This window comes from Acomys russatus, chromosome 16, assembly GCF_903995435.1.
Source record: "Acomys russatus chromosome 16, mAcoRus1.1, whole genome shotgun sequence".
In the NCBI taxonomy this organism is placed as follows: Eukaryota; Metazoa; Chordata; class Mammalia; order Rodentia; family Muridae; genus Acomys; species Acomys russatus.
The window spans coordinates 14854468-14882350 of record NC_067152.1 but is presented as its reverse complement, the minus strand read 5'-3'; the positions used below and the strand labels follow the sequence as shown (position 1 = coordinate 14882350).

The 27883-nt window shown below is 43.6% G+C and overlaps 1 protein-coding gene across 1 annotated transcript; it reads right to left on the bottom strand.

The window, feature by feature from the left end:
• Positions 1-12971: 12971 nt before the first annotated feature.
• Positions 12972-15007, bottom strand: Srsf1 (serine and arginine rich splicing factor 1). The gene is made up of 4 exons (XM_051158251.1): positions 14765-15007; positions 14051-14235; positions 13432-13604; positions 12972-13236 (listed from the first exon to the last, which is right to left on the bottom strand). Exons 1-4 carry the CDS (start codon positions 14956-14958, stop codon positions 13042-13044), a joined length of 747 nt encoding a protein of 248 aa, XP_051014208.1. The 5' UTR covers positions 14959-15007; the 3' UTR covers positions 12972-13041.
• Positions 15008-27883: the final 12876 nt, after the last annotated feature.

Sequence of the window (27883 nt, the reverse complement as noted above, 5' to 3'; positions counted from 1 at the left end):
CCACTGTTGTCAAAAATATTAGATCCTTAGTTTGTGTGCACACTGGCAGCAGCTCACAACTCAGTCTGAGGAAACTTTAGGAGGGCAGGACAGTTTTGACTCAATGAACTTGTTACTATGGTACATAGGGGAGACTAGCTAGTATCTGTGGTCTCAAAGTATACAAGGCCCTATTCGATTGACAGATTTAGCTATCAGTTCTCAGGACCTGATCCTGCCCTCTGCTTTTGTTTTGTTATCTATTTAAGACCTTCCTCACCTTCCAGCTGTTTCCTATTCCCAACTTCCTTTTTCTCCCCATCTCACCTTTCACTTTCTCCCCAATTTCATTCAGCATTACAACTTCAGGGAACAGATGGTAGTCAGCCCAAAACAATACGAATGCTTCCTGTGCATTAGGTATAAAGCCCAAGGCTAGTTTTGTAATACAAACTATTTCTGTTTCCTGGTATTCACTTTAAATAAGAATGTAACATAGCCAGGCAGTGGTGGCGCACACCTTTAATCCCAGCACTTGGGAGGTAGATCTCTGTGAGTTTGAGGCCAGCCTGGTCTACAAAGTTCAGGACAGTCAAGGCTACACAGAGAAACCCCATCTCGAAAAACAAAACAAACAAACAAAATGTAACAATGTAGTTATGTTCCACATATGAGAAATATTTCAGACCAATTTATTAAACTATGTATAATCTAGGATGGAAAACTCGCCTTAGTGATACCTATGTGTTAGAAATGGTAACTCAAAGAAATTTGTCTATGGCCACCTACATAGATTCACTTAATAACACTAATGCTAATGCCTGAGGAAGCTCCTGTATATGTTCATTACACATCTCTATTTTTAAAAAGGATTTATCACAAGCCGGGCGTGGTGACGCACGCCTTTAATCCCAGCACTCGGGAGGCAGAGGCAGGCGGATCGCTGTGAGTTCGAGGCCAGCCTGGTCTACAAAGCGAGTCCATGATGGCCAAGGCTACACAGAGAAACCCTGTCTTGAAAAACCAAAAAAAAAAAAAAAACAAACAAACAAAAAGGATTTATCACATATACAATGTTCTGCCTGCATGTATATCTGCACACCAGAAGAGGATACCAGCTCTCATTATAGATGGTTATGAGCCACTCTGTAGTTCCTGGGAATTGAACTCAGGACCTCTGGAAGAGTAGAGAGTGCTTTTAACCACTGAGCCATCTCTCCAGCCCTACAACTCTATTCCAATGAAACAATTACTCTTATCTCTTAGGAAAACAATATGAAAGCCAGGCAGGTAGCCCCTGTCTTTAACCCAGCATTTGGGAGGTAGATCTCTGTGAGTTTGAGGCCAGCCTGGTCTACAAGTGAGTTCTAGAACAGGCAGGACTATATGATAGATCCAATCTTAAATTACAAACAAACAACAAAAGAGCTATATGACAGAAAGTACTACAACCTGTATGATCTGGTATGACTAATGTCATCAGAGAACAACTGTAGAAATTCAAGCTAACCTAACCTGACCAATGGTCAGATAGGAGTTCATCGATAGAAGAGATCCAACTCTTGTTTAGCATAAATAAGGAACTATGCTTGATCCCCAGAACAAATAAAAAAGGGGGTGAGATAGCTTAGTTGGTAAATGTGCTTCTGCTGCCAAGTGTGACAACCTGAATTTGATCCCTAGGGAATCCCACCAAGAATAGCGAACAGACCAAGATTTTCCATACTTACCCTATGGCACACACACATACATACAATGTAATAATAAATTTAAAATGGGAAGGAGAGATGGCACACAATTAAAAGCACTGCTGCTCTTCAGAGGACTGAGATGAAATTCCCAGAACCCATATCTTGCTCACAACTGTCTATAAACCCAGTTCCAGGGAATACAACCCTTTTGCTCTCTTCAGGCACCAGGTACTTCCATAGTCCAGACATAAAGACAGGAAGGTGAAATATCTATACCCATAAAATCAAATAAAAATTAAAAACAAAAACCTAGCAATGTGTTGAAGCAGTCTGGGGATGCAAACACACTTAAGGGAACTCAAGAAAGGGAAAGTGACATCATAAGTCCAGTACTTCAAAACAGCAGTATACTCATAGACTCCTAGCAGCTCGGGAGAGTCACTCAGCCCTCAAGATATCACTTAAAGAGCTTAGACATAGTCCCCAATCAGGCCATGATCAGAATTCAAAATAGAAAAACCGCACTGAACATTTTGAAAGGCTAGTCAGGGCATCTCAAGGACAACTTTCACAGTTTACATGAATTTTAATCAGTTGTAGGATGTACTCAAGCTAAGTATAATGCAAACAGTTTGACTGCACACTGGAAATTGGCAAGTTCACCACAGCAACTTTAAAATTTCACCTATCCCAAACAAGTAACAATTAAATTTGGGCTGAGTGGTGGTGGTGCAGGCCTTCAAACCCAGCACACTTGCAGAGGCAGGTGGATCTGTGTTAGAGGTCAGCCTGATCTACAGAGCTAGGTCCAGGACAGCCAGGGCTACACAGAGAAAAAAAATCAAACCAACCAACCAAATACAACGAGTTTGCTCTTGTAAAGCTATTTTACTAATACATAGTGTTTATTTAGCCAGCGCAGAAGGTGGGGAATGTAGCTCAGTCCCCCATAAACAAGGTGTAGCAGTCTCTAGTCCACATAATCCTAGCACTTGAGAGGTAGAGACAGGAAGATCAAAAGCCATCTTTGGCTACATAGCAAAGTTGAGGTCAGGCCGGTCAGCAGAAGGCCCTATCTCAAAACAAAACACAAAGTAGGGATCTTTTGACATTTACCATTGACAGGTTCTGTGGCATCCTATTGCCTTTACAGGGTTGCTACCTAGTTACTGAGTGCCTGGCTAAGCTGGACCTCAGTGGACCTGCTGTCCTTTCATAGGGCTAAAAAAGGGCAAATGCTTTTCTGAGCTGTCTGTGCACGGCACACAGTAAAGCCAGGAAGTCAAGCATTTCAGTCTTGGAGCCGGGCTCTGGGCCAAGGCCAGGGTTGAAAACAGACAGCACCATGGGACACCCTGGTGGCATTAGGTAGATATTACAGGTGGAGTCGGGGGCAGGAGGAGGAGCTAGCGTCTGTACTAACCTAAAGACCTGGATTCATGCTTTGCTCCTACCATTTTTAACATCTCTGAGGGTGTTACTTTAAACTCCAATGCGAAGTTAGCTATTAAATTTGTTGTTGTTTGTTTTTTTGAGACAGGGTTTCTCTATGTAGCCTTGGCTGTTCTGGACTCACTTTGTAGACCAGGCTGGCCTCAAACTCACAATGATCCACCTGCCTCTGCCTCCCGAGTGCTGGGATTAAAGGCATGCGCCACCACACCCCACGTGATTAAATTTTAAAAAGTGCCAGCACCACATAAAAATTAGCCATTACTCTAAGCATCACCAAATCCAGGTTTGATAGCACATGCCTTATATTCCTTGAGTTTGAGAAATGGTGTAGGAAGATCCAGAGTTTATGGCAGGTTGGACTATGTGATACCCTATAAAACAAAACTGAGCCACAATAAACATCGTTTGTCCATCCTATCCATTTTCTCATTTTAAAAAAAGAGCACGAGTCTGAGGCTACTACTCTGGAAATATGCTCATTCTGACCAAAGCATGCATCTCAGATCTAAACTAACCAACCCATTTACCTCAGATTTTGCAAGTATATCCACATTTACTCTGTTGTGTATTCTGCTGTAGCTGAGCATCTTGGAAGAAATGCAGAAAATAAAGGCCTTGGGCCTGGCTTGGTGGTGGACACCTTGGCTGTCCTGGAATCGCTTTGTAGACCAGGCTGGCCTCGAACTCACAGCAATACACCTGCCTCTGCCTCCTGAGTGCTGGGATTAAAGGCATGCTCCACCACCACCAGCTCTTAAACATTTTTTGTGTGTATGCCACAAGAGGGCCTCCTGGAGGTAGAGTTGCAGGCTGGTGCAGGTCCTCCTGCTACAAGGGCATCAAGTGTTCTTAATGGCTGAGCCATCTCTCCAGTTAGATGGGAGGATGTTTAGAGATGGGGCCGCTGTGGGATTTGAGTATGAGGAGTTAAATATCTGCATTCTGGGTTTGTCTGGCTTTAAGAAAACTTTGTCCTTGCTCTATCAGCCTGAAGACTAGGGCCAGGATCCTGAAGAATTTTCCAACCCCCAAACAACCTTACATGTGTAATGTATGAATTGCTGTAAAGTTATCTATTTATGGACCACCAAAAAGAAACAAATACTGTGGAATCTGCAAGGATTCTGAGGAAGGGCCACTAAATTCAAAAGGTTGTATTTAGGCTTCCTCTGTAAGAATCAAGCTCAGAGAATGATGAGAAAATGAGACTTAAGAGAACTACTTCAGGGTGTGGTGGCCCACGCCTATAATTCCAGCACTCAAGCAGGCAGAGGCAGGGGGACATGTGTTTGATCCCAGCACTGGGGCGGCAGATCTCTGAGTTTTAAGGCCAACCTGGAATACATAAAAAGTTCCAGAATAGCCAGCACTATATAATAGAGATCCTGTCTCAAAAAACAAAACCAGGGCTGAAGAGCTAGATGGCTCAGTGGTTAAGAGCACTGCTGCTCTTCCAAAGGTCTTGAGTTCAATTCCTGACAACCATGACATGGTACCTTAGCTATCTATAATGAGATCTGGTGCCCTCTTCTGGCAGGCAGGCATACAAGCAGACAAAACACTATTTATAATAAATCTTTAAAAAACAAAACCATATGCCTGAAAGACAAGCTGTCACTGTGTAGCTCTCTTGCCTTAGCTTCCTAGTGCTGGGGTTACAGCTATCACCAAATTGATGCTACCTACTAGTGGGTATTGCTGTATAACTAGCTCATAATGACCTTGAACTCAAGATGCCCTCGTCTCAGGATCAGAAGGCTTTGATAATAGTGTGTACCACCAATCCTGGCTTGTTGCCATCAAGACAGTTGGGTGACCCAATTTAGGACTATAATACTTTTTACAATCCTAGACATCTATACCACTTTTTCTATCGTTTCCTGTCAAATTTATGCCTGCAACAGCATTGCATTTGGTTCTTGGAAAATACAATTACTAAAATTAACATAAAAATATTTAAAGAGGCTGGAGAGAGGGCTCATTCTTAAAAGCACTGGCTGCTCTTTTTTGTTTGCTTGCTTGTTTCAAGACAGGGTTTCTCTTTGTAGCCTTGGCTGTCCTGGACTCACTTTGTAGACCAGGCTGGCTTTAAACTCACAGAAATCCGCCTGCCTCTGCCTCTCCCGTGCTGGGATTAAAGGTGTGCTGGGAGTAAAGATGTGTGCCACCACGCCTGGCTGCTCTTCCTGAGATCCTGAGTTCATCTGTAATGAAACCTAATTCCCACTTCTGGTGTGCATGAAAACAGAGTACCTATAGACATAAAATAATTAAATCTTTTTAAAAATTTAAAAACATTAAAACAAACTAAGGATATTAAATACACCTTGGAGAAAAGTACAATTAAGTATTTAGTAAGTGTAACAGATGCATCAGCAGTTTAGGAGTGCTGTGTTCCTTAGAGGCTCTGGGCTTGATTTCTAGCAACCACACAGATGAGGTTAGGCTCACAACTGCATACAAGCAAAGCACCAACACATAAAAATGGTTTTTTAATTCAAAAAACTATAGCATGTTGATTTTCAAAAGATTAACAAAAACTTGAGCTGAATTCATGAGGAGCATTTAAATTTTGAAGCAGATACTTGGGTCCAGTGGCACATGCCGTTAATCCTAGCACCGGAGAGGCAGAGGCTGTCAGACCTGTGGGGCCAGCCTTGTCTACAGAAAAATTCCCAGCAAAGCCAAGGCTACAACCACAGAGAAACCATCTCCAAAAACCAAAAATAAATAGAAGCAGTAGATGGGCAGGCGCAAGCTTTTAATTCCAGTGCTCAGGAAGTAGAGGCAGATGAATCTCCTAGAGTTCAAGGCCAGCCTGGTCTAAAAAGCTTAATTCCAGGACAGCTGGAGTTTATAAGTTTTATTTCATGTTTGACATTAGAGTGGGAAATAGGAAAAGGGGAGTATATACCTAAGACATACGTGTAGGCTTCCTGAAAGAATCACTACAAATGGATTTCTGGAGTACCAGTGTGAATTAGTGCCTCTTTCACGTGTTCTCATGATACAGACCAAGCTGGCCTTCAACTGGCAATCTTATCCAAATGCTGTAGTTATTGGTGTACATAACTATACATGGCTGATAGTTCAAATTTGTAGCCTCCAACACAACTTAATAGACAGATGAATGTCTATTATATAAATCTGATAAGTATCTTTCATTGGGCTGGAGAGATGGCTCAGAGGTTAAGAGCACTGACTATTCTGCTGTTCCTCCAAAGGTCCTGAGTTCAATTCCCAGCAACCACATGTTGGCTCACAACCATTTATAATGTGATCTAATGCCCTCTTCTGGCCTTCGAGCTCTGTATATATAATAAATAAAATCTTTTTTTAAAAAAAGTATCTTTTGTTTTTCCAGACAGGGTTTCTCTTTGTAGCCCTGTCTTGGACTTTGTAGACCAAGCTGGCCTCAAGTTCAGAGAGATCTGCCTGCCTCTGCCTCCCAAGTGCTGGGATTAAAGGTGTGCGCCACCACGCGTAGCTGATAAGTGCCTTCTCAACTGCAAAATTAAACTGTCCACTCACAATCTCTTATTTCCCAAGTGACAAGTTTTCAAGTTTTAGATGGTCCCACAGCCATTTCTCAAAAAAGGAGACAAATTTGTCTGTGGGTTGTTTTGTTTTGTCACAAGGTAGTGGTATAATTGGGACAAAAGTTAATGATAACAAATTTTCATTCTCAGTAATCTCCAGCTCTTGAAATATAAGTAAACATGTCAAAAGAGGTATCAACTATTTTTTGATCACAGCATATTCCTATGTACAATAGCTGGCCTGACAGGATTTGGGTACAAGTTAACAATAAAAGTTCATTAGAAATACTATAACCACTTCTAAACCTGCCAGAGGAAAATTTCTGAAAATATATATTTACTTTCTCCTGTTGTTTATAGAGCTAGGGTCCCTGCTTTAGATAACCACTATTCAAAACCTACACGGACTCAGAGAAGCTGAAATGGGGGCACTGCTCATGACTACAGGCAGAAAACTTAACCAAGCCATCTAAAACCTTGTATTTGTACTGTATTTGTGATCAAATATTGTAAACGACAGTGCAGTAAACTTATTTCTATTTTTTGTTGTATAGCTCCCTCTTGTGGCTAACTGATCTTTCCTGTTTATTGGGTGTATCTGGGGAGAATGAACCTTCTCAATTCGTAGACAGCTTCATGTACTTCCTAATAGTTACCATATATTTTGTGGTACAGAAATCAAGAGATGTTTAACTATTGCCTGCATCTTTTAAATGATAAAGTACCCAGCTGAAAACTGTTTTGCTTACCTAAACAGGAACCTCACACACACACAAAAGCCATGTATGACTTTTCTGTGTAAGCCATTGACATTATCCAACAGTATATAACCTGGAGTTGCAGCTCAGTGATGAAAGAACTGTGTTCAAGTTCTCAGCACACACTAAGTGATATTTCTCTGCCTCTGAAGTAGGTTCCTGGAACTAACTTATACAGGGTATCTATTTTTATTTTCTGTGTACTATGAAACAAGGAAACATCTTTTTGGCTGGAGAGATGGCTCAGAGGTTAAGAATGCTGCTGTTCTTCCAGAGGTCCTAAGTTCAATTTCTAGCAATCATAAAATGGCTCACGACCATCTGTAGTGGGATCTGGTACCTCTTCTGGCCTACAGGCATAGCCCTGTATACATAATTTTTTAAGGTCTTTTAAAAATAGAGAAAATAGGGCTGGAGAGATGGTACAGAAGAGCACTGTCTGCTCTTCCAGAGGTCCTGAGTTTAATTCCCAGAAACCACACGGTGGTTCCCAAGCATCTATAATGTGATTAGATCCCCTCTTCTGGACTGCAGGTGTACATGCAAGCAGAGCACTGCAATATAGTAATAAATCAATCTTTAAAAAAAGAAAATATCCTTCCTTTAATCCCTACAAGCACAACCAAATTCTTAAAAAAAAAAAAAAAAAAAAAAACAGCTCTCAGCTGGGTGGTGGTAGCACATGCCTGTAATCCCAGTACTCAGAGACAGAAGCAGGCAGATCTCTGTGAGTTCAAGGCCAGCCAGCCTGGTCTACAGAGTGAGTTCCAGTACAAGTAGGGCTACACAGAGAAACTCTGTCTTGAAAAGACAAAACCAAACCAACCAGCATTCAAGTATGCCATGTTTTTCACTCTAAAGCAAAAAATTTTCCAAGATGTATTCAACAATCACAATAAACCTTTTCCTAACTTCATTCCAATTTTTAATTTTTTTCATGGAACCAAAATGGGCAAGGTTCCTTAAGAACTGAAAGCAAGAGCTAGAGATGGCTCATTTGTTATGAGCACTCACTGCTTTTCCAGAGGACCCAGGTTTGAGTCAGAGCTCCCAGCAGCTCACAACTGTTCCGTTTCCAGTTCTAGGGGGATCCACTGTTGTCTCCTGGCATCAAAGGGCAATACACACAACACACACACCTCTCTCCCCTTGCAAAACACTCAACACAAACAAAAATTTTTAAAAAGAAAAAATCAAAACACCTACCTCCAGAGTACTGTACTATAAACATTGTGGGTGGCTGAATATGCCCTTCCATGGAGAAAGTCTGCTACAGTGTTAACTATATAGTAACAGTATACTGTGTGGGTGACACCTTTTCTTCTAGTGCCTGATTCAGTCTAAAAAGATGGAGAACTTAAATCTCAATAGGTTCCAAAGTAACAGCTTTTTATTCACTCCCAAAATTACATAGAGCATCAATCCTCTGTAGTACTAGTACAATTCTACAATCATTGCCCACCAAACTAGAGATGTATTTGGGATTCATGGTTGTTCAAACTTTACATGAAGATCTCATCACATATACCTTAAGTTGAACACCTTCAATAATGCCTGTGACCTTGACATGAATTATACAATGAAGGCATCTATTATGGCCAGGTTTTACATTCAAGAGGCTAAACAAAACCCCTGGTATTCAGGGCTTTCTAAAACTTCTGAAATGTAGATTGCCAACCTGTTCAAATCATGACGGAAATAAGCCACAAGAGGTTGTTACAACAGAACTCAGTCTAATACTTTCTCTCCTTTTAATACTATTTAAATACATGTACTTTATTTCATTTTAATTTCACTACAAATTTCACATACAAAGCAAAAAGGCAAACACCAAAAATTGACCTTGACCACAGAAAGCCGAAAATAGCACCAGCCCTAAAAAACACGGTTCAGACAAAAGAAAAGCAGATTTTAGAGTTTAGCATATTCAAGTCCAGAATTAAGATGGATGGGTTTATACACTCAAAATTATTTAAAAATATAAAGCTGGGGAGGGGATTGCAAGTCAAGAGAAATTATTCATTCCAAACTTTAGTTCTTAAAATCCAGGTCTCAAACTAGGTATCAGAAAATGTTTCTTACCTTTGTCTCCAGTAGGATGAGCTGAACAGCAAGTTGGATTACTCAATCAGATGTTATGTAAGTACTTGCTTAAAGAGATTTAAGTGCTTTCTTGGTTAGAAAAACTAATCATAGGTTCCCTACAATATCCTAAGGGAACAGAGAAGGGGGATGTTGGAAATCAGGGTAGTATTTGTAGTTCCAAAATGGTAGCAATTGTCAGTATGGGTACAGTCCTAATTCCTCAAACTTAAAACTTACTGTACTTTGTACAAACACTGTGCTCTCTCTAGTGTTCAAGCCCAAACCTGTAGGGCAAAGATGACTTTCCTCATTACAACCAAGGGCTGAACTACTTAAAACATAACCTGAAATAGAGGCCATTTCTTGGTTCTGTTTCCAAAGCACTTAAAATGAACCCATATTTAGTTGTATCTCTCACATTAGCCTTAGGCATGGTGGCTCACACCTAGAATCCTAGAATTTGGGAAACTGGATAGCTTTGGAGTGTGAGCTATGTAACAAGATCTAGTAATGTCTGGAACCATGAGGCTGTCTGGAAGGAAAACAATTCCACCTACCATATGAATTTTCCTCTGATCATACAATGTACTTTAAACCACTATATTAAAACTTAACTTATTAAGGCTATTTTCTAAAACAAATCTCTACTTCTTGATTGTATTTTGAATTCTGTAATACTTATTCGTCCTTACTAAGTGCTCATCTACACCAAGCGCTTTACCCAAGGTGAGATTCTGGGTTTGGAGTTAGCATACCTTCTCTTCCAGGACAGTCTACAGGGTTCATTACAATGCACAAGCTGAGCAACCTCGTGAAACCTTCGTGAAACCTGTTTCTTTCTCAACTATCAAGATCCCTGGCCTCCCCCTAAATGTTACATTACATCTGGATAATCTCAAATTCAGCCTGCAACCCAAGTTGTTAAAGTCTAGATATTTCTACTGGGACACTGAAAGAGTGCTTTGTTCCTTCTAACTAGAAGGAAATCACAAACTTGAGACTATAATAAAAATCCATCCCCCCAATCCAAGCAAGATGAAGATTCAGCTTCAAAGAGCTATCAGTAGAGATACAATAGTAGACTAAGATATAATTGCTGATTCAATACAGAACAGTTTACAGGCAGACTACTCTATGGCTGCAAAGAAATACAAGGCATTGATTATCTGGTAAGCAGCTAATCTGCCAGCATACTGTCCACAATTCCAAAAAAATTTTTGTATTGCAGTCTGATACCTCTGCTAATGTTAATACTGAATTTGAGTTCCACTGATAATTTCAACGGCTATCTCAAAACTAAAAATTGCTATCAAACCTACTTTGTCTAAAGAATTACCAAAATAAGCAGTAATTACATGTTCTTAATCATACTTTAGCAAAATATGAAAGTGTAATTTCCAGACTATTACCCCATCCAACTGTACCTTCATAGGTAACTGCCTCACACTCAATTTAGTACCCCCTTAAGACTTCCACAAAGTGAGACAGTTATGATCATTTATTAGATTAGAATCTTTAATTTAGTAACACATAAACAAAGTCAGATCTTATCAATTTAAAGAAATAACTGATACACTAGTTAACAAGTTAAAATTTTACAGGAAGAGGAAAAAGGACAACCATGCATCGTTTTTTAAAAAATGTTTATTTTTTCAAAGAAAAACGGCAATAGCCAATTGGAAACCTACTTATTCTTCAACTCCAATTTTGTTCTTTAAATTTAGAAGTGACTTACTGATTTACTATTTTAAACAAAACCCCCCTTTCCCCTTTAATTGTTTACCATCTACTCGTGCTGAATCCTTCCAAGGAGATTGCTCCAGCGTTTATCTCCAGGTCCTCGCTTTGCTCCTTTTACCAAAAAATGCAAAACACAATTCCATCGTGCATCTTAAGGGCTCCAATCGTCAAAAATAGGAAAAAAAAAAATTCTTTGGAATAGCCAATTAAGTTGAATGAAAAAAAAATCCACATGAATGCGGTTTGGTTGGGGCAGGAAGGAATCCACTCCTATGTTCCTGGTAATCTGATCCCGCTCCATGAATCCTGGTAATTCATCCTCCCTATCCTATCCACATTATGATTTGAATCCAATGATCCAGCTCCAAGGATTGGGATCCAGTGAGCCCTCTCCAATCCAAACCTTTATAACCAGCAAAACCAAAAAAGAGGAGGCAAAATGTTAGATACTGTAATCAAAAAAGGTTTCTGGGGAATGATGAGTTATGTCTGTCATCAGTTTAACAGATGTACATCAATAACTATCAAATTCCCCAAAACAAGTTTCTGTATGGTGTTTAGATAAATTTTAGAAACTTAATCATTATAGAGACTAACTGGAAGAAGCACTTTATATTTACAGTTCAACTGATAATGCCCACACTTGCTACTGTACAGGTATCATGGGGTTTTGCGGTTGCAAAGTTATGTAATTGAAGTTTTCTGGTATTGCTACCCACCTAAGTCTAAACTAAATCTATTGCTCCCATCTGCAATTTAGCTTGTAAATTAAAGTGTTTAAACATGAGTCAATTATGAATATTAAAAGGGAAGGTGAGACTTAAAGTATTCCCAACTAGATTATCTACACTAATACGTTGGAATTATATATTTTGCTGTCATTTTGTCTTTAAAAAATGAAATACAACGCTCTATCAGTCACACAGAGGACATGCAGATTTAGCAGTATTGATATTATACTCTGTTTGGAAATAGACACCCTGTACCCACATGTATACCAACAGCAGGCCACACATAAACAGTTGTAACTAAGCACTATCACAAATTAGCCATTCTTCCCACATTAGTCCCTACTGAAACAAAAAGGGGGGAAGGGAGCAAATAACTGTTATAAAACGGGCCATTTTGCCACAATTGCCAAGGTTTAAAAAGCAAAGCAATTGTAGCTAAAGCTAACTGCTTAAGATGCTTGCAAGTTTTTTAAGGTAGATAAAAATTTTAACCCTTGTCTTTTAGTATAAGGTCAATACTGCCAATTTCATCTGTGACAATAGCACTTGGAGTCATACCATTGCCTCCATTATTGATCTGATCCTCCTCAATCCTCCTTTTGACAATCCTAAAATGATTGAAATGTGCTCCACAATCCTTAATCCAAAGCATTCTTAATCCATCTCTTCAGATATGTCTACAGAAAGACACATGAAAAGCAAGATAAACATAAGAACTTCCCCAAGTAAGATAACCACAAACACCCCCAACATCCCAGTTCACACAAACCAGAGCAGAATAGACATTTACACAATATCACAGTCTGAAGAGCATGGAAATTAACTAAATTTAAACAAGCCTGTCTATGACATCACTTAAAATACAATTTACCAAAGACGTGAGGGGAATGTGGATGTTAGGAGCAAGGGGATATTACACAAGAATATGCAAGTCAACACTTTAGCCCATTCTGAACAAAACAGTTTCAATTAAAAAAAAAGAAAAAAAGAAAAAGAAAAGATTGTACTGAGTAAAGGAAAACTGTATACAACATGGGTTCTACAAAAAGTGTCACCAAGCATCTTATGTACGAGAGCGAGATCTGCTATGGCGGGGAGAATAGCGTGGTGATCCTCTGCTTCTCCTTGGGGAGTAACTGCGACTCCTGCTGTTGCTTCTGCTACGGCTTCTGCTACGACTACGGCTTCGAGATCGAGATCTTCCATAACTTGGACTTCTGGGCCCATCAACTTTAACCCGGATGTAGGCAGTTTCTCCCTATTGGATAGACAGAACTTTCCATTGAAAGATCTAAGCTTTCACCTGTCTTCAGACATGCTGCATGAATACAAAGACAGACCAGGTCTCTGAGGTTTACTTGGACACCCTTGCCTGCATCCTTACCTTCAAATTCCACTGTTAAGAACACTGTATCCAATTCTGGCCAAACAAAAGAATAAGCATATAACCTACCTCGTGAGATCTAAACTTAGTGTTATCCAGTTTTCGAACTGCATACGTCATATCTTCTTTCCGTACAAACTCCACGACACCAGTGCCATCTCGGTAAACATCAGCATAACATACATCACCTGCCTCACGCATGTGATCCTTTAAGTCCTGCCAGCTTCCACTCGGAGGCAGTCCTGAAAGAGCGGTGCCCCCCGAGTTAATACTAATCATCCTGCCCCGCGTTACTTGTATAATGCACATTAGAACAAAGGTTATTTTTAAAATACTTAATGATTGTACTTAAGTGTTTCCAGGTAAAGAGCTGGTAAGAGTCTGAGATCCAGAGTCCAAATTTATTTGTAAAGGATCTTCATTGGCTAGTACTGCAACCTAATTTGGGTAAATCACCACCACAGTAATCTTTATTTTCTAAATTCACCCCAAAAACCGAAGTAGCTTAAAGACCCCGTGTTTAAAAACAAAACCAACCAAACAATGCAAACCAAACCAAACCAACAACAACCAAAACAAAAAAACAAGCAAACAAAAAAACCCCTTGCACTTGTCAAACCAGTCAGGCAGTCGGGTGGGGGGGGGGGGGAGGGGGGAAATAAAATTAACCCTCACTAAGTCAACTTACCAGAGACGACCACTCTGTTTTCTGACCGCCTGGATGGCGGGCCATAGCGGCCTCTCGGGGCTCCGCCGCCGCCACCCCCGCCGCCGCCTCGGCCGGTACCGCGGCCGCTCCGAGGAAACTCTACCCGCAGACGGTAGCCGTCGTAGTCGTAGCCGTCGCGACCGTACACCGCATCTTCCGCGTCTCTGCGTGATCACAGACAGAAAGCGAAAGGGATAAGGAGGGAGAGAGAGAGAGAAAAGGGGGGACCCGCTTGGACCGGGCAGGCTCGCCCGCTCGCCCGGGAGGCCGCGGGCAGCGCACATGCGCAGCAGCCACGCCGCCGGAGCCCACATGCGCTGCATAATAGGGGCGGCCCCTCCCCCACCCAGAACCACGCCGGGCGGACTCCCGACCACCGCGCCGGCCCGCGGCGCCTCAGTTTCCCGCTCCGGGGCTGCGCGTGGGCTCTGGGGGGGGGGGGGGAAGGGGGGGAAGGGAGGGGACGGACGGAGGGGGGGGGGACACGTCCGAGGCGGCCAGCCACCGGAGACAACGCGCGCCGACTCGGCTCCTTAGTCGACTCCTGCAGGGGCGATAGCGCCTCGGAGCCCCTCCTTCCTCCCCCCCCATTACGTTAAGGCCTCGGCGCCTTCCCCAAACTACTCCAAGCCTATCCTCTCTCTCTCCTCCTCCTCCTCCTCCTCCAAGGCCGCAAGCCCCACGCTGCCTCACCGCGGGTCCTCGAACTCAACGAAGGCGAAGGGCGGTCCCCCGCGGCGGTTCTTCAGGTCGATGTCGCGGATGGCGCCGTATTTGTAAAACACGTCCTCGATGTCCTTGGTGCGGATGTCTGGAGGTAGGTTCCCCACGTAGATGCGGCAGTCGTTGTTCCCAGCCGGGCCACGAATCACACCACCTCCTGACATGGCGGCGGCGGTGGCAGCGGCGGCGACGACGAAAAGCGCGGACTCGAGTAGAGGGGACCTTCCCACCGAGCCTGGCGTACGGCAGAGCGAGCCCTCAGCGGCACCACGTCTCCCGCGGCCCGTCCAAAATGGCGCCTTTATCAGCTCGGCGCACTGATATGGGGGGGGAGGGGACTGGGGGGAGGAAGAGAAGCCAGAGGAAGCGACTATTCCGTCCCAGTGCGCACGCGCACGGGCGTAACGGGCGCTGAGAGGTAACGCTCGCGCAGGCGCGACGTCGCCCTCCGCACGGAGGGGAAAAAAGTCCCTCGCGTCCTGGGCTTGCGGCGTGATGAGCTAGCGGAGCGGCCAGACGTCCGGCGGAAATCCCCTACTCTGGTGAAAGGTGTTATTTAGCCCCTGCTGCGTCTCCTCGGGAGTAAAAACCCTCTTGGGAAGCAACTCGGCGCTTTGGAAAGATGTGGTGAAACCTAGCCCGCGACCGCGTCCCACCATGCTCCGCGGTGTTAACGGCCTTTGGCGGGAAAAGGCGCCGGGGGTGGAGCCAGATGGCGGCTGGACTGTTGCTCCGGAAACGTGTGCAGCTTCAGCGCTACGGAGCCGCCTGCTGAGTTTCAGGTGATGCCTTTAAGAGCCTCGGGCGGAGCTGTTGTGCGGCTTCTGCTAGTGAAGTGTTTAGGCGGGTCGTCCACGACTATCCGAGTGAACTGTGCCTTCGATCTTTCTCTTCCTCCTTTCAAAGGAAGAGAATGCAAGCGGAATAGAATAGATGCGAGGACTGTAGCTACTGGAGACTGTAGTTGCTTCTCCGGGCCGACATCCGGCTTCAGTGCTAGTTTAGGGAGATACGAACTTTTTCGAACTTTTTTTTTTTTTTGCAGAGATTATCTGAAGTAAGGATTTTTGTGTTGGGTACCACGATTTTGCTTCTATCTTTTGTAATAACGGGAATGGAATTTAAGGCTTTATGGGTAAAATCATATGGGATTTCAGTGTTGTTAATGAGTTGGCGTTGTAATAAAAGCAAAACTAAAATGAACTTTTATACTCTTTGCTGTGCTGGGCTCACTTTATAGACCAGGCTGGCCTCGAACTCACAGCGATCCGCCTGCCTCTGTCTCCCGAGTGCTGGGATTATAGGCGTGCGCCACCACGTCCGGCACTAAAAGGAACCTCAGATTGTGCCTGCAATCCCATCACTCCGGAAGTTGAGGCCGGAAGATCTGAGCTACTTTATGATGCACAGTTTTAGGTCAACCTGGGCCATGTAGGGAAACCCTTTCTATTAAAAATTTTGAAAAAGTAAAACCAGAACCTTTTGGGGTCTTTCTTTCTTTTTGTTGTTTGTTTGTTTTGTTGTTTGTTTGTTTGAGACAGGATTTCTCAATATAGTCCTGGAACTCAGAGATCCGCCTGCCTCTGCCTCCTGAGTGCTGGGATTAAAATCGTGCCCCAACACCGCCCAGCTAAAACCAGAGCTTTTTACTCGCGCCCCCCCCCCCCCACTGGAAACAGGGTTTCTTTATGTTGTCTTGGCTCCCCTGCCTGGACTCGCTTTGTAGACCAGGCTGACCTCAAACTCACGGCGATCCGCCTGCATCGCCACCACACCCAACAATACCAGATTAGAGTTTGCATAAAACAGCCAGGGTGGTGGCTCTTGCCTTTAAATCCCAGCATGTGAGCAGTAGAATCTCTTGAGTTCAAGGTCAGCCAGAGCTACATAGACCCTGTCTCAATAGTGTTCTAAATCAGTTCCCCGCAGATTTTAAGGGTGATTTTCTACACTTGTTATTTTTGACTTTTATTACATTTTTATTTTCTGCATATTATGTGTTGGGGTGGTGGCTTATGACATGGCCCACATGTGGAAGTCAGAAAATGAGTCAGGTCACCCTTCCACCTTGTGAGCCAGAGATCAAACTGTCCGGCTTGTGAGGAGCACTTTTACCGGATATGCCATCTGCTGCCCATGTGCATTATTATTTATTTACAACAGTCCAAGAATGTAAGGCTGCTTAAAATGAAGCCATTAAATATTAAGACTGGCTGGAGAAATCAAGGACAATGAGAAAGGGGGAGAGGCAGAAGTGATATATAAGGTTTCCAGGCAAAACACCTGAAGTGAAAACTTGTTGAATTTCTGGGAGATCAACAGCAAATGTGACTAGTCTCCTAGAAGTCACAGTAAAGAAGAAAACAGAGTTTTTTGTTTGTTTGTTTTTTTAGTTTTTCAAAACAAGGTTTCTCTGTGTAGCTTTGGCTGTCCTAGACTCACTTTGTAGACCAGGCTGGCCTCAAACTCACAGCGATCCGCCTGCCTCTGCCTCCCAAGTGCTGGGATTAAAGGCATGCGCCACCACGCCCGCCTCAAATATAGTTTTTTTATTTTTTATTTTTCGAGACAGGGTTTCTCTGTGTAGCCTTGGCTGTCCTAGATTCTCTTTGTAGACCAGGCTGGCCTCGAACTCACAGTGAGTGATCCGCTTGCCTCTGCCTCCCAAGAGTAAATAAAAATTTAAATAACCTTGAAATACAAATAGTTCCAGAAAGGACAATTTGTTGTTATTCTTAGTCATAAAAGCTAATTGAGAGCTAGGTGTAGTGGCACATGCCTTTAATTCCAGCACTTGAGAGACAGAAGCAGGTGGATCTCTGAATTCAAGGTCAGCCTGGTTTACAAAAGCAGTCCAGGACAGCCAAGGCTACACGGAGAAACCCTGTCTCGAAAAACCAAAAATAAATAAATAAATAAAATCTAGTTGAAATGAATTTTAAACAAGGCCTCGTGGCACACATCTGTAATCCCAGCACTCAGAAGGTTAAAATACTAAGGAAGATAATGAGCTCATGGTGAGCCTCCGTTACATATGGGGCTTTTCAAGAAACAACAAAGATGGCAGGCGCAGTGGCGGATGCCTGTGATCCCAACACTAGAGAGGCAGGCAGATCTCTCTGAGTTTCAGGCTAGCCTGGTCTGCAAAGGGAGTCCAGGACAGCCAAGGCTACACAGAGAAACCCTGAGGTAGCGGTGGGGGACCAACAAAGAAAATTACGTTTTGTAAATGTCCCATAATAACACAAACTCAATTTGAAATGATCAAAGATGCTTGTTGAAATGTGGGGGAAACTGGGGATTTTTGTTAGATTTTGAGCTCAGGTCCCTCCTGCTTCTATGACCAGCTATGTTTTGTTTTGTTTTTCAAGACAGGGTTTCTCTGTGTAGCCTTGGCCGTCCTAGACTCGCTTTGTAGACCAGGCTGGCCTCGAACTCACAGCAATCTGCTTGCCTCTGCCTCCTGAGTGCTGGGATTAAAGGTGTGCCCCACCATGCCCGGATTTTGAGCAGCTTTTTGAAAAGTGACCTTTCTGTTAAATCCTTAGGGTTGCGTGGTTGGCCCCGATCTGTAACCTCAGCCCTGGGGTTGATAAGGAGTTTACGGTCATCCCCTACTGAATTTCCAGTTTAGGGCTGATCTACGTGAGACAGTGATTCAAATTCATGGCAAGACATGCCTTTAGTCCCAGCATTCATGAAGCAGAGGTAGGCTATGAGTTCAGGGCCAGCCTGGTCTATGTAGTGAGTTCCAGGACACCCTGGACTATATAGAGAGATCCTGTCTCAAAAGAAAAAAGCCAGAAGATGGTGACAGATCTTTAATTCTAGCACTGGGAGACAGGCAGGTGGATCTCTGAGTCTGAGGCCATCTAATTAATCTACAGACTGAGTTGCTTGACAGCCAGGGCTACACAGAGAACCCCTGTCTCAATAAAAAAAATCAAAATGAAAAAGAGCCGGGTGTGATGGTGCACGCCTTTAATCCCAGCAGCCGAGAGACAGAGGCAGGTGGATTGCTGTGAGTTCGAGGCCAGCCTGGTCTACAAAGCGAGTCTAGGACAGCCAAGGCTACACAGAGAAACCCTGTCTTTGGGGGTGGTGGGGCATGGACGGGACATACACACCAAAAAACACACCAAAATAAGTGGACCACATCATTTTTCCCCAGAAGTTAGCAGTTAGTATTTTTACTTAGTTATCACCAGAGAGGGCAATATTAGCACAGATTTTTTTTTTTTTCTTAAGGTTTTGGTTGGCCTGGAACTCACTCTGTAGAGTGAGGCCTGTAGGCTGGCCTGGAATTCACAGAGATCAGCCTGCCTCTGCTTCTCAGAGTGCTGGGATTACAGGCAGGTGCCGCCACCAATGCCCAACAGTCCACTTGTTTTAGTGACACGTTTTCAGAAAATGAAAGAAACAGTATGTATCTTTTAATTTATTTTGTGTCCCATTTTCCCTAGTAAAATTATATTAAACATGATTTTTCCCCCCTGTAACTTTTTGTTTGTTTGTTTTTTGAGACAGGGTTTTTCTGTGTCACTTGTCTGGATTTACTTTGTAGACAAGGCTGACCTTGAGCTCAGAGTGATGCATCTACCTGCCTGCACCCTTCCCTCTCCCAATACTGGGATTAAAGGTGTCTGCCACCACATTGGCTCCTCTTGTAACTTCTTTATCACCAGTAAATTCCCCATTAAAATGAATATTGATTATTTACTGACTGTACTTTGAAAAATCTGGAACAGTAAGTGAGCAAATGTTGTTTCCATGGAAACTTCATGTTGCTGTCAGTAGACAATGGTTATAACTATTTTACATTTCACAGATAACAAAAGCCACTTTTTTTTTCTTTTCTTTTTTTAAACAAAAGCCACTTCTAAAACCCAACTAAGACATCTAAAAATACTGTCATGGTAATTTTATTCTAGGACTAGCTTCCTTAATGCTTTGATTCTTTTTGCTTTCTTTTTGGCTGAATTCCCCCACCTTTGTTGTCCCATTATTGATAGCAGAACATGGTTTTGCCATCTTTTTTTGTTTTTGTTTTTCTAGACAAGGTTTCTCTGTGTTAGCCTTGGCTGTCCTGGACCAGGCTGGCCTTGAACTCACAGCGATCCACCTACTTCTGCCTCCGGAGTGCTGGGATTAAAGGCGTGCGCCACCACCGCCCAGCTGATTTTGCCATCTTCAGTATGACTTCTTCCCATATTAATTACTATTATAGTTCTTTTTTCCTCTTCCTCTTTGTCTTCCAAGGTCAAATTCAATTCAAGTTGAACACTTCCTAGTTGAATTAACTAGTTCTTTTTTTTAAAGATTTATTTATTATGTATACAATCCTCTGCCTGCATGACAGAAGAGGGCATCAGATCACATTATAGATGGTTGTGAGCCACTATGTGGTTGCTGGGAATTGAATTCAGGACCTCTGGAAGAGCAGACAGTGCCCTTAACCTCTGAGCCATCTCTCCAGCCCCTAATTAGTTCTTTTTGTTCATTTTTGGTTTTTGAGGGAGGGTTTCTTTTTCTAGCCCTGGCTGTCCTGGAACTTACACTGCAGACCAGGCTGGCCTCGAACTCAAGAGATCCACCTGCCTCTTCCTCCCGAGTGCTGGGAGTCAAGGGGCGTGCTATGACCACCGGTAATTATTTTATTTTGTTTTTTTCATTGTTTAATGCTGATGAGTCTTATTTTTTTTTCCAGAGGTGTTTGAGCAGGTATATGTTAACATGGCGTCCTTTTATTTTTCCCATCCTTTTACTTTCAACCTACATCTGTAAATTATTTGTTTTTTGAGACTAGGGGCAGGTCTCACAATGTTGCCCCAGCTATTCTGAAGTGATGGGCTCAAATAATCTATTTGCCTCAGTGTACCTGCCTACAATTTAGTTTATAATGGGGTCAAAATGAATATTAGATATTTTCACTGCTCTTGCTTATAATCTTGCCAAGTAGAAGTTTTGTTTTATTTTATTTTGGATTTCAAGACAGGGTTTCTCTGTGTAGCCTTGGCTGTTCTGGACTCACTCTGTAGACCAGGCTGGCCTCGAACTCACAGAGATCCACCTGCCTCTGCCTCCCGAGTGCTGGGATTAAAGGCGTGCTCCACCACGCCCGGCAAAACTTTTGTTTTGTTTTTCTGAGACAGAGTTTCTCTGTGTAGCCTTGGTTGTCCTGGGCTCACTTTGTAGACCAGGCTGGCCTCGAACTCACATCGATTCACCTGTCTCTGCCTCCCAAGTGCTGAGATTAAAGGCATGTGCTACCACGTCTGGCTTTTGAAATTTTATTTTGATAGAAATATTTATTTGAAGTTTTAAAAGTACCTTTCTCTTTTGTTTTTGTTTTTGTTTTAAGATTTATTTATTTATCATCTTACTTTGGGGTTTTGATTCCCCCACCCCCACCCCAGAGACAGGGTTTCTCTGTATAGTCCTTGACTGACTTTGTAGACCAGGCTGGCCTCGAACTCACAGCAACCTGCCTGCCTCTGCCTCCCCAAGTGCTGGAATTAAAGGTGTTTGCCACCATGCCTGGCTAAATTTTTATTTTATTTTTATTTTGTTTTTTATTTTTTGGTTGTTCGAGACAGGGTTTCTCTGTGTAACAGCTTGGCTGTCCTGGAACTTGCTCTGTAGTCCAAGCTGGCCTTGAACTCACAAAGATCTGCTTGCCTCTGCCTCCCAAGACCTGGGATTAAATGTGTGCGCCACCACCACCCGGCTATAATTATTTTTTAATTATGTGTAGGTGCACATTTGTGCCAGAGACATTGGATCCCTGGAGCTGGATTTGCAAGTGGCTGTGAGCCACCACCCAGTGTGGATGCTAGAAACTGAACTTTGGTCCTCTGGAAGAGCAACACATGCTCTCTGACCACTGAGCCATTTCTTTCTTTCTCAGTGTAGTTTACTGAGCTATTTCTTTCTTTTTTCTCTTTGGTTTTTCGAAACAGAGTTTCTCTGTGTAGCCTTAGCTGTCCTGAACTCACTTTTTAGACCAGGCTGGCCTCAAACTCATAGCAATCCACCTGCCTCTGCCTCCCGAGTGCTGGGATTAAAGGTGTGCACCACCTCTGTCCCGCCTGAGCCATTTCTTAAGCCCTCATTTATTTTAAAACTTAATTATTTGGTGACTCAGTCGTCACCAATCTTGTGTGACAGTACTAATCTTACGCTGCTAATCACACACACAGGTGCTGTGAATTCAAGACTACAAGAGCTGGGACTGGCGAGCTGGTTCAGTGGTTAAGAGCACTTGCTGCACATCTTGCCTGTGTGGTGACATGCAGGGTCTCTGGCTCTTGGTGACAGTTCTTCCTCAGCAGCCAGCACAGCACCTTCCTGCACTGTGAGGGCTAGCCACTAGGGCGGAAGCTTCCAGCTCAGTCCTGGCTTGATTTCTCTGCCATCAGCTGGCCCAGCAGTAGAGTTTTGTCTGGTTTTTTTGTTTGTTTCTGGTTGGTTGGTTTGGTTTTTTGAGACAGGGTTTCTCTGTGTAGCCTTGGCTGACCTAGACTTATTTTGAAGACGAGGCTGGCTTCGAACTCGCGATCATCTGCCTCTGCCTCCCGAGTGCTGGGATTAAAGGTGTGCACCACCATGCCCTGCCAGCAGTAGAGTCTTATTCTCTCATCTCGTGCTGATAGTCAGCCAACAGCTGAGCAGTGGCCTGTATTGTTTTGGGGACCTGGGGACTTACATGACCAACAACTTGTATGGATGCTGAGGTTTTCATTTAATAACCTGTGTAGGGGCAGCTTAATTCCCCCCACAGAGAACCTCCATTCACTTTTTTTTTTTCAACTTCTTTTTTCTTTCAACTTTTTATTGTTTGTTTCACATCATGCACCCCAGTCCTGCTCATCTCCCTATCCCCTCATATCTGTCCTCAGTCTTGCAGAGGCAGGTGGGTCTCTGTGAATTCGAGGCCAGCCTGGTCTACAAAGTGAGTCCGGGACAGCCAAGGCTACACAGAGAGACCCTGTCTCAAAAAAAAAAAAAAAAAATCAAAAGCCGAGTGTGGTGGTGCACACCTTTAATCCCAGCACTCAGGAGTCAAAGGCGGGCGGATCACTGTGACTTCAAGCCCTGCCTGGTCTACAATGCGAGTCCAGGTCAGCCAAGGCTACACAGAGAAACCCTGTCTCGAAAAACCAAAAAAAAAAAAAAAATCAGGTCTGAAAAGATGGCCCAGTGGTTAAGAGTACCGACTGCTCTTCCAAAGGACCTGAGTTTAATTCCCAGCACCCACATGGCAGCTCACAACTGTCTGTAACTCCAAGATCAGACACCCTTACACATACATGCAGGCAAAACACCAATGTACATAAAATAAAATTTTAAAATTCTGTACAATTGCAATAGCAGAGAGGATAAAGGTGCTTGCTGTACGTGCCTGACTACCTGACTTAGAGCCCCAGAGCCTATATTGTAAGTAGAGAACCAACTCTGGGAGGTTGTCCTCTGAGTTCATTGTGTGCTGTGCTCTGCATGTGTGCCACCACCACCCCTGAAGGTCATGTGCGCACTCAATACTGTAATGCAAGTTTTGGTTTCTTTGTAAACTCAGTTATGTAAATATGTTTTTGTTTTAATCCCAAGTGTGGGATCTTAATTTGGGCTTTAGTTTGTGCACAGCTCATACTTGCCTCATGAGGGGCAGGGTCTTTGCCAGCTGGTAACAGCCTGCTTCCTGCAGCACAGAGAGAGAGGGTGTGACATGGGGCCTGTAGCAGGTTGGAGAGACCAGAGACTGGTGGACAGAGAAAGGTTTCAACACAGCGGTTCAGAGGACACTGCTTGCTGCGTTTGCTGTTGATGGAGGTTGCTATTGACCCTAAACAGCTGGCAGAAGTAAAAGGGATGGTAGAAAGAGGGAGAGGTGTCAGTGCCCCAAATACAAGTGTCCCCAGCACTCAGGAGGTAGAGGCAGGTGGATCACTGCAAGTTTGAGGCCATGGTCTACAAAGTTAGTTCCAGGACAGCCAGCCCTACAGGCAGAGAAATCCTGTCTCAAAAACAAACAAACAAAAAAAGTGTCAACACAGTATCAGTAGTTCTTATTTTAGCCAGGTGGTGGTGGTGCACACCTTTAATCCCAGCACTTGGGAGGCAGAGGCAGGTGGATCTCTTGAGTTCAAGGCCAGCCTGGTCTACAGAGTGAGTCCAGGACAGCCAGGGCTCTATTACACAGAGAAACCCTGTCTTGGGGAAAACAAAGTTTTTATTATTGTGTGTATTGTGTGCATGAGAGACAGAAAGAAGGCACATGTGTGCTCTGATGACAGGACAATTTTCAGAAGTCCAGTGTGGGTTTTGAGGGATACTTAGGTCATCAGGCTTGTGAGGCAACACTTTACCCACAGAGCCATTTCTCTGGTCCTTGTATTTTCTGAAATGGGCTCATATAGCTTACCTACACTGAAAATGTTCTTGAACTCAGATTTTAAATAATTTCACGTGTATGGATTTTTGTCTAGATGTATGTCTGTGCCTAGTATCTTCTGAGTTAAGAAGAGGGCATCAGATCTCCTAGAACTGGAGTTACAGATGGTTGTGAGTCACCCTGTGGATGCTGGGAATCAAACCTACATCCTCCAGAACAGCAGTCAGTTCTCTTAACTGCTGAGCTGTCTCTCCAACCTTCTTGGGTTGATCTCAGTCTTGCCTCCTGCGGGCTGGGGTTCGGGGAGTACACTGCCATGTCCAACTCAAAAGTTTGCATTTCTGAGGATTGACACCCTTCCTGACAATCCTACGCCGTTCTGAATGAGATTCTCAAATGGGCCTAGGTGGGAGGGTAGGCATGATCCTTGTGACACAGGGTCACACCAGTAACAGTCACCAGTGGTGGGTACACAGTATTCATCTTACAATGCCCAGGCTAACTCACACTTGGCTGTTTAGTTGAAGATGACTCTGATCCTCCTAGCCTACCTCCCAGACTCGCATTCCAGGCATTTGCCACCATGCCCTGCTTAAGCAGAAAATCTTAACATCACTTGCAAGGTTCTTGGAATGTAAGAGTCCCCATCCAACCTTATCCAAGCGATGAAATTTCAGTCTGTTTTGGGTTTTGAAAATATTGTACCTAATCCTCTGCCCATTCTCTTGTTCAGGATACTGTTCTTGTGGCCCTAGATGAACTCAGCCTTTTGTGGTGAGTCAAAGCTTAGACAACAGAATTTGTAAAAATCAGCCACTGGAAGCAAGTCCTCAAACCAAGTTATCACAAAAACACAAACACCCAGACCCAAGAGGTGCAGTTTGTTTTGTTTTGCTTTTAAATAGGATAAAGTTAGCTGGGCATGGTAGTGTGTGCCTTTAGTCTCAGGCAAAGGCAAGTGGATCACTGAATTCGAGGCCAGTCCTGTCTACGGAGTGAGTTCCAGGGCAGCCAGGGCTACACAGAGAAACCCTGTCTTGAAAGAAAGAAGGAAGAGTGAAAGTGTTAGGTCCCTTGGGCATGGTGGCACAGCCCTTTAATCCCAGTACTTGGGAGGCAGAGGCAGGGGGATTGCTGTGAGTTCGAGGCCAGCCTGGTCTACAAAGTGAGTCCAGGATGGCCAAGGCTACACAGAGAAACCCTGTCTCGAAAAACCAAAAAAAAAAAAAAACAAACAAAAAAACAATGTCAGGTCCGGCTGCAGGGCGGGGTTTATATAGAGATTCTCTTTGAGAGAGGAAGCCCCGCCCCTAGCTTGAAGGTAGGGCATGTGAGCCACAACCTGCAGCTGGACCTAACAGGAAGGGAGGGAGGAAGGAAGGAAGAAAAGAAAGACAGACAAAAACAGAACAAACAAAATATTGAAGCCAAAGCTTTGCTTAAAAAGTATGGTTGACAGGAGAATCCCAGAACTTCTAAGTGTTGGGTAAGGACGCTTCAAAATTATCCAGCCTAATAATTTATTTTTACTTAAAAAGAAAAAAGATTATTTATTAAATATACAATGCTCTGCCCACATGTATGCCTGCACGCTATGAGCCACCATGTGGTGCCTGGGAATTGAACTCAAGACCTCTGGAAGAACAGATACCATCTCTTCAGCCCTTATTTTTACTTTTTTTTTTATATATATATTTATTTTATGTATATAGTGCTCTGCCTGCATGAATACCTGCACACCAGCAGAGGGCATCAGATCACATTGTAGATGGTTGTGAGCCACCATGTGGTTGCTGAGAATTGAACTCAGGACCTTTGGAAGAGCAGACAGTGCTCTTAACCTCTGAGCCATCTCTCCAGGCCCTATTTTTATTTTTTAAAATGTGTTTTTAAGGACTGGAGAGATGGCTCAGCAGTTAAGAGCACTGACTGCTCTTGCAAAAGTCCTGAGTTCAATTCCCAGCAACCACATGGTGGCTCACAACCATCTATAATGTGATCTGATGCCCACCTCTGGTCTGCAGATGTACATGCAGGCCAAGCACTATATACATAATAATAAATAAAGCTTTAAAAAAAATGTGTTCTTACATTATTTTTATTTTACTTATGTGTCTGTAAATGTGAGTGCACACGTGTATGCATGTGCTCAGGGAAGCTAAAAAAGGGTGTCAGATCACCTGGGGCTGGAGCTAACTTTATGATGAACAGAAGCTGCCTCCTCCTGAAGGTCTCAGGTCTGAGCCAATTGGCTCCAGGTCACTGTTTCACCCCTCTGTTGGCTACTTGGTCCCATGTGGCATTGCAGTGTGTGTGTGTGTGTGTGTGTGTGTGTGTGTGTGTGTGTGTGTGTGTGTGTGTGTGTGTGTGTGTGTGTTTGGGGGTTCATAAATACAGCAGCATGGCTATATAAGAAGGGCTGTGTTCAAGGGAAGCCTCAGAGGAGGAAAGGCAGGTGATGTGGGCCCTTCTAGGGCTAGGGGTTAGAGGGTGTGTTCAGAAGGAAGGTTTACCCTTGAGGCAGGGGTGAAGTTAAGGCAGAGATGAGGGGCATCAGTCTGGTGGTGGTATGCAGACTGCATCTGAGGAGGGTTGGTCTGAGACAGGCAGTGGTGACACAGTGTGCCAGCTTGTTTTGTTTTGGTTTTTTAGAGACAGGATTTCTCTGTGTAACAGCTTTGGCTGTCCTGGAACTCACTTTGTAGACCAGGCTGGCCTGGTAAACTCAAACACTCTTGCCTTTTTAATATGTTGTTTGCCAGTGCTGCACTGACACACGTGTGTATAGGAGCAGAAAGGGAAAAGGTGGCATGGTAGGTCTCCGCCTGGCGCTCAGTTGAACTCATGTTTTCTGCGACATGTCGGATAAACACACTGGAAAGCTTTCCAAAAGCCTGACCTCCAAACTACCTTGAGTAATTTCCACAGTCTATTTCCATCCTCCCTTGCCCACCTGCACACTTCAGCTGAAGAGCATCTACTCACTCAAGCAGTCGTAAGTACAAAGAGGCCTGTTGACAGTACATTATGAACCAAGAAGCCAGTGGCAGCCCCTCCCACCCAGCCCGGGGTTTGAATTCCTCCCATCTGGACACATGGAACAGGAACTGTGCTCATGGCTACTTTTATAAAAAGGCTCAGCTGCACCATTCTCCATTTCGCCACTGCAAGGCAAGCTGGCAGTCTCCAGCCCTACACACCCTCAGAACTGCCTGGCGATGTTTTCACCAGCTGCAGGCTGTGACAAACGAGCAGGCCTGAGGGAAGATTACCCAAGGTCAGGCCTTTGTCATTGAGACTGGCACAGCTGCACCAGAATAAAAATTCAGGCAGATCGCATTACTTTCTTTTTAAAAAAATACTTCTATGATAATTGATACTATAATTGTTCTTATCTTGAGACTTGTTAATCTTTATCATTTTGGAATAAATTTTTTGTTTGTTTGTTTTTTGAGACAGGGTTTCTGTGTGTACCCTTGACTGTCCTAGATTCACTTTGTAGACCAGGCTGGCCTCAAACTCAAAGTGATCCTCCTGCCTCTGCCTCCCAAGTGCTAGGATTATAGGCGTGAGCTACCATGCCCAGCTAGAGTAATATTTTTAACACATTTATAGCACAGAGTTATTACCTCACCAAGGACATACAATTTTGTTTTTGTTTGTTGGAATCATTCACACTCTAACAAATTTTGTAGATG

What these genes read in the sequence shown, in the direction of transcription:
- Srsf1 (XM_051158251.1), bottom strand. Translation starts at nt 14,958, where the DNA reads ATGTCAGGAGGTGGTGTGATTCGTGGCCCGGCTGGGAACAACGACTGC. An exon ending in GTTGAGTTCGAGGACCCGCG is followed by an intron (nt 14,236 to 14,764) that starts GTGAGGCAGCGT and finishes GTGATCACGCAG; the next exon opens with AGACGCGGAAGATGCGGTGT. An exon ending in AAACAGAGTGGTCGTCTCTG is followed by an intron (nt 13,605 to 14,050) that starts GTAAGTTGACTT and finishes CCGCTCTTTCAG; the next exon opens with GACTGCCTCCGAGTGGAAGC.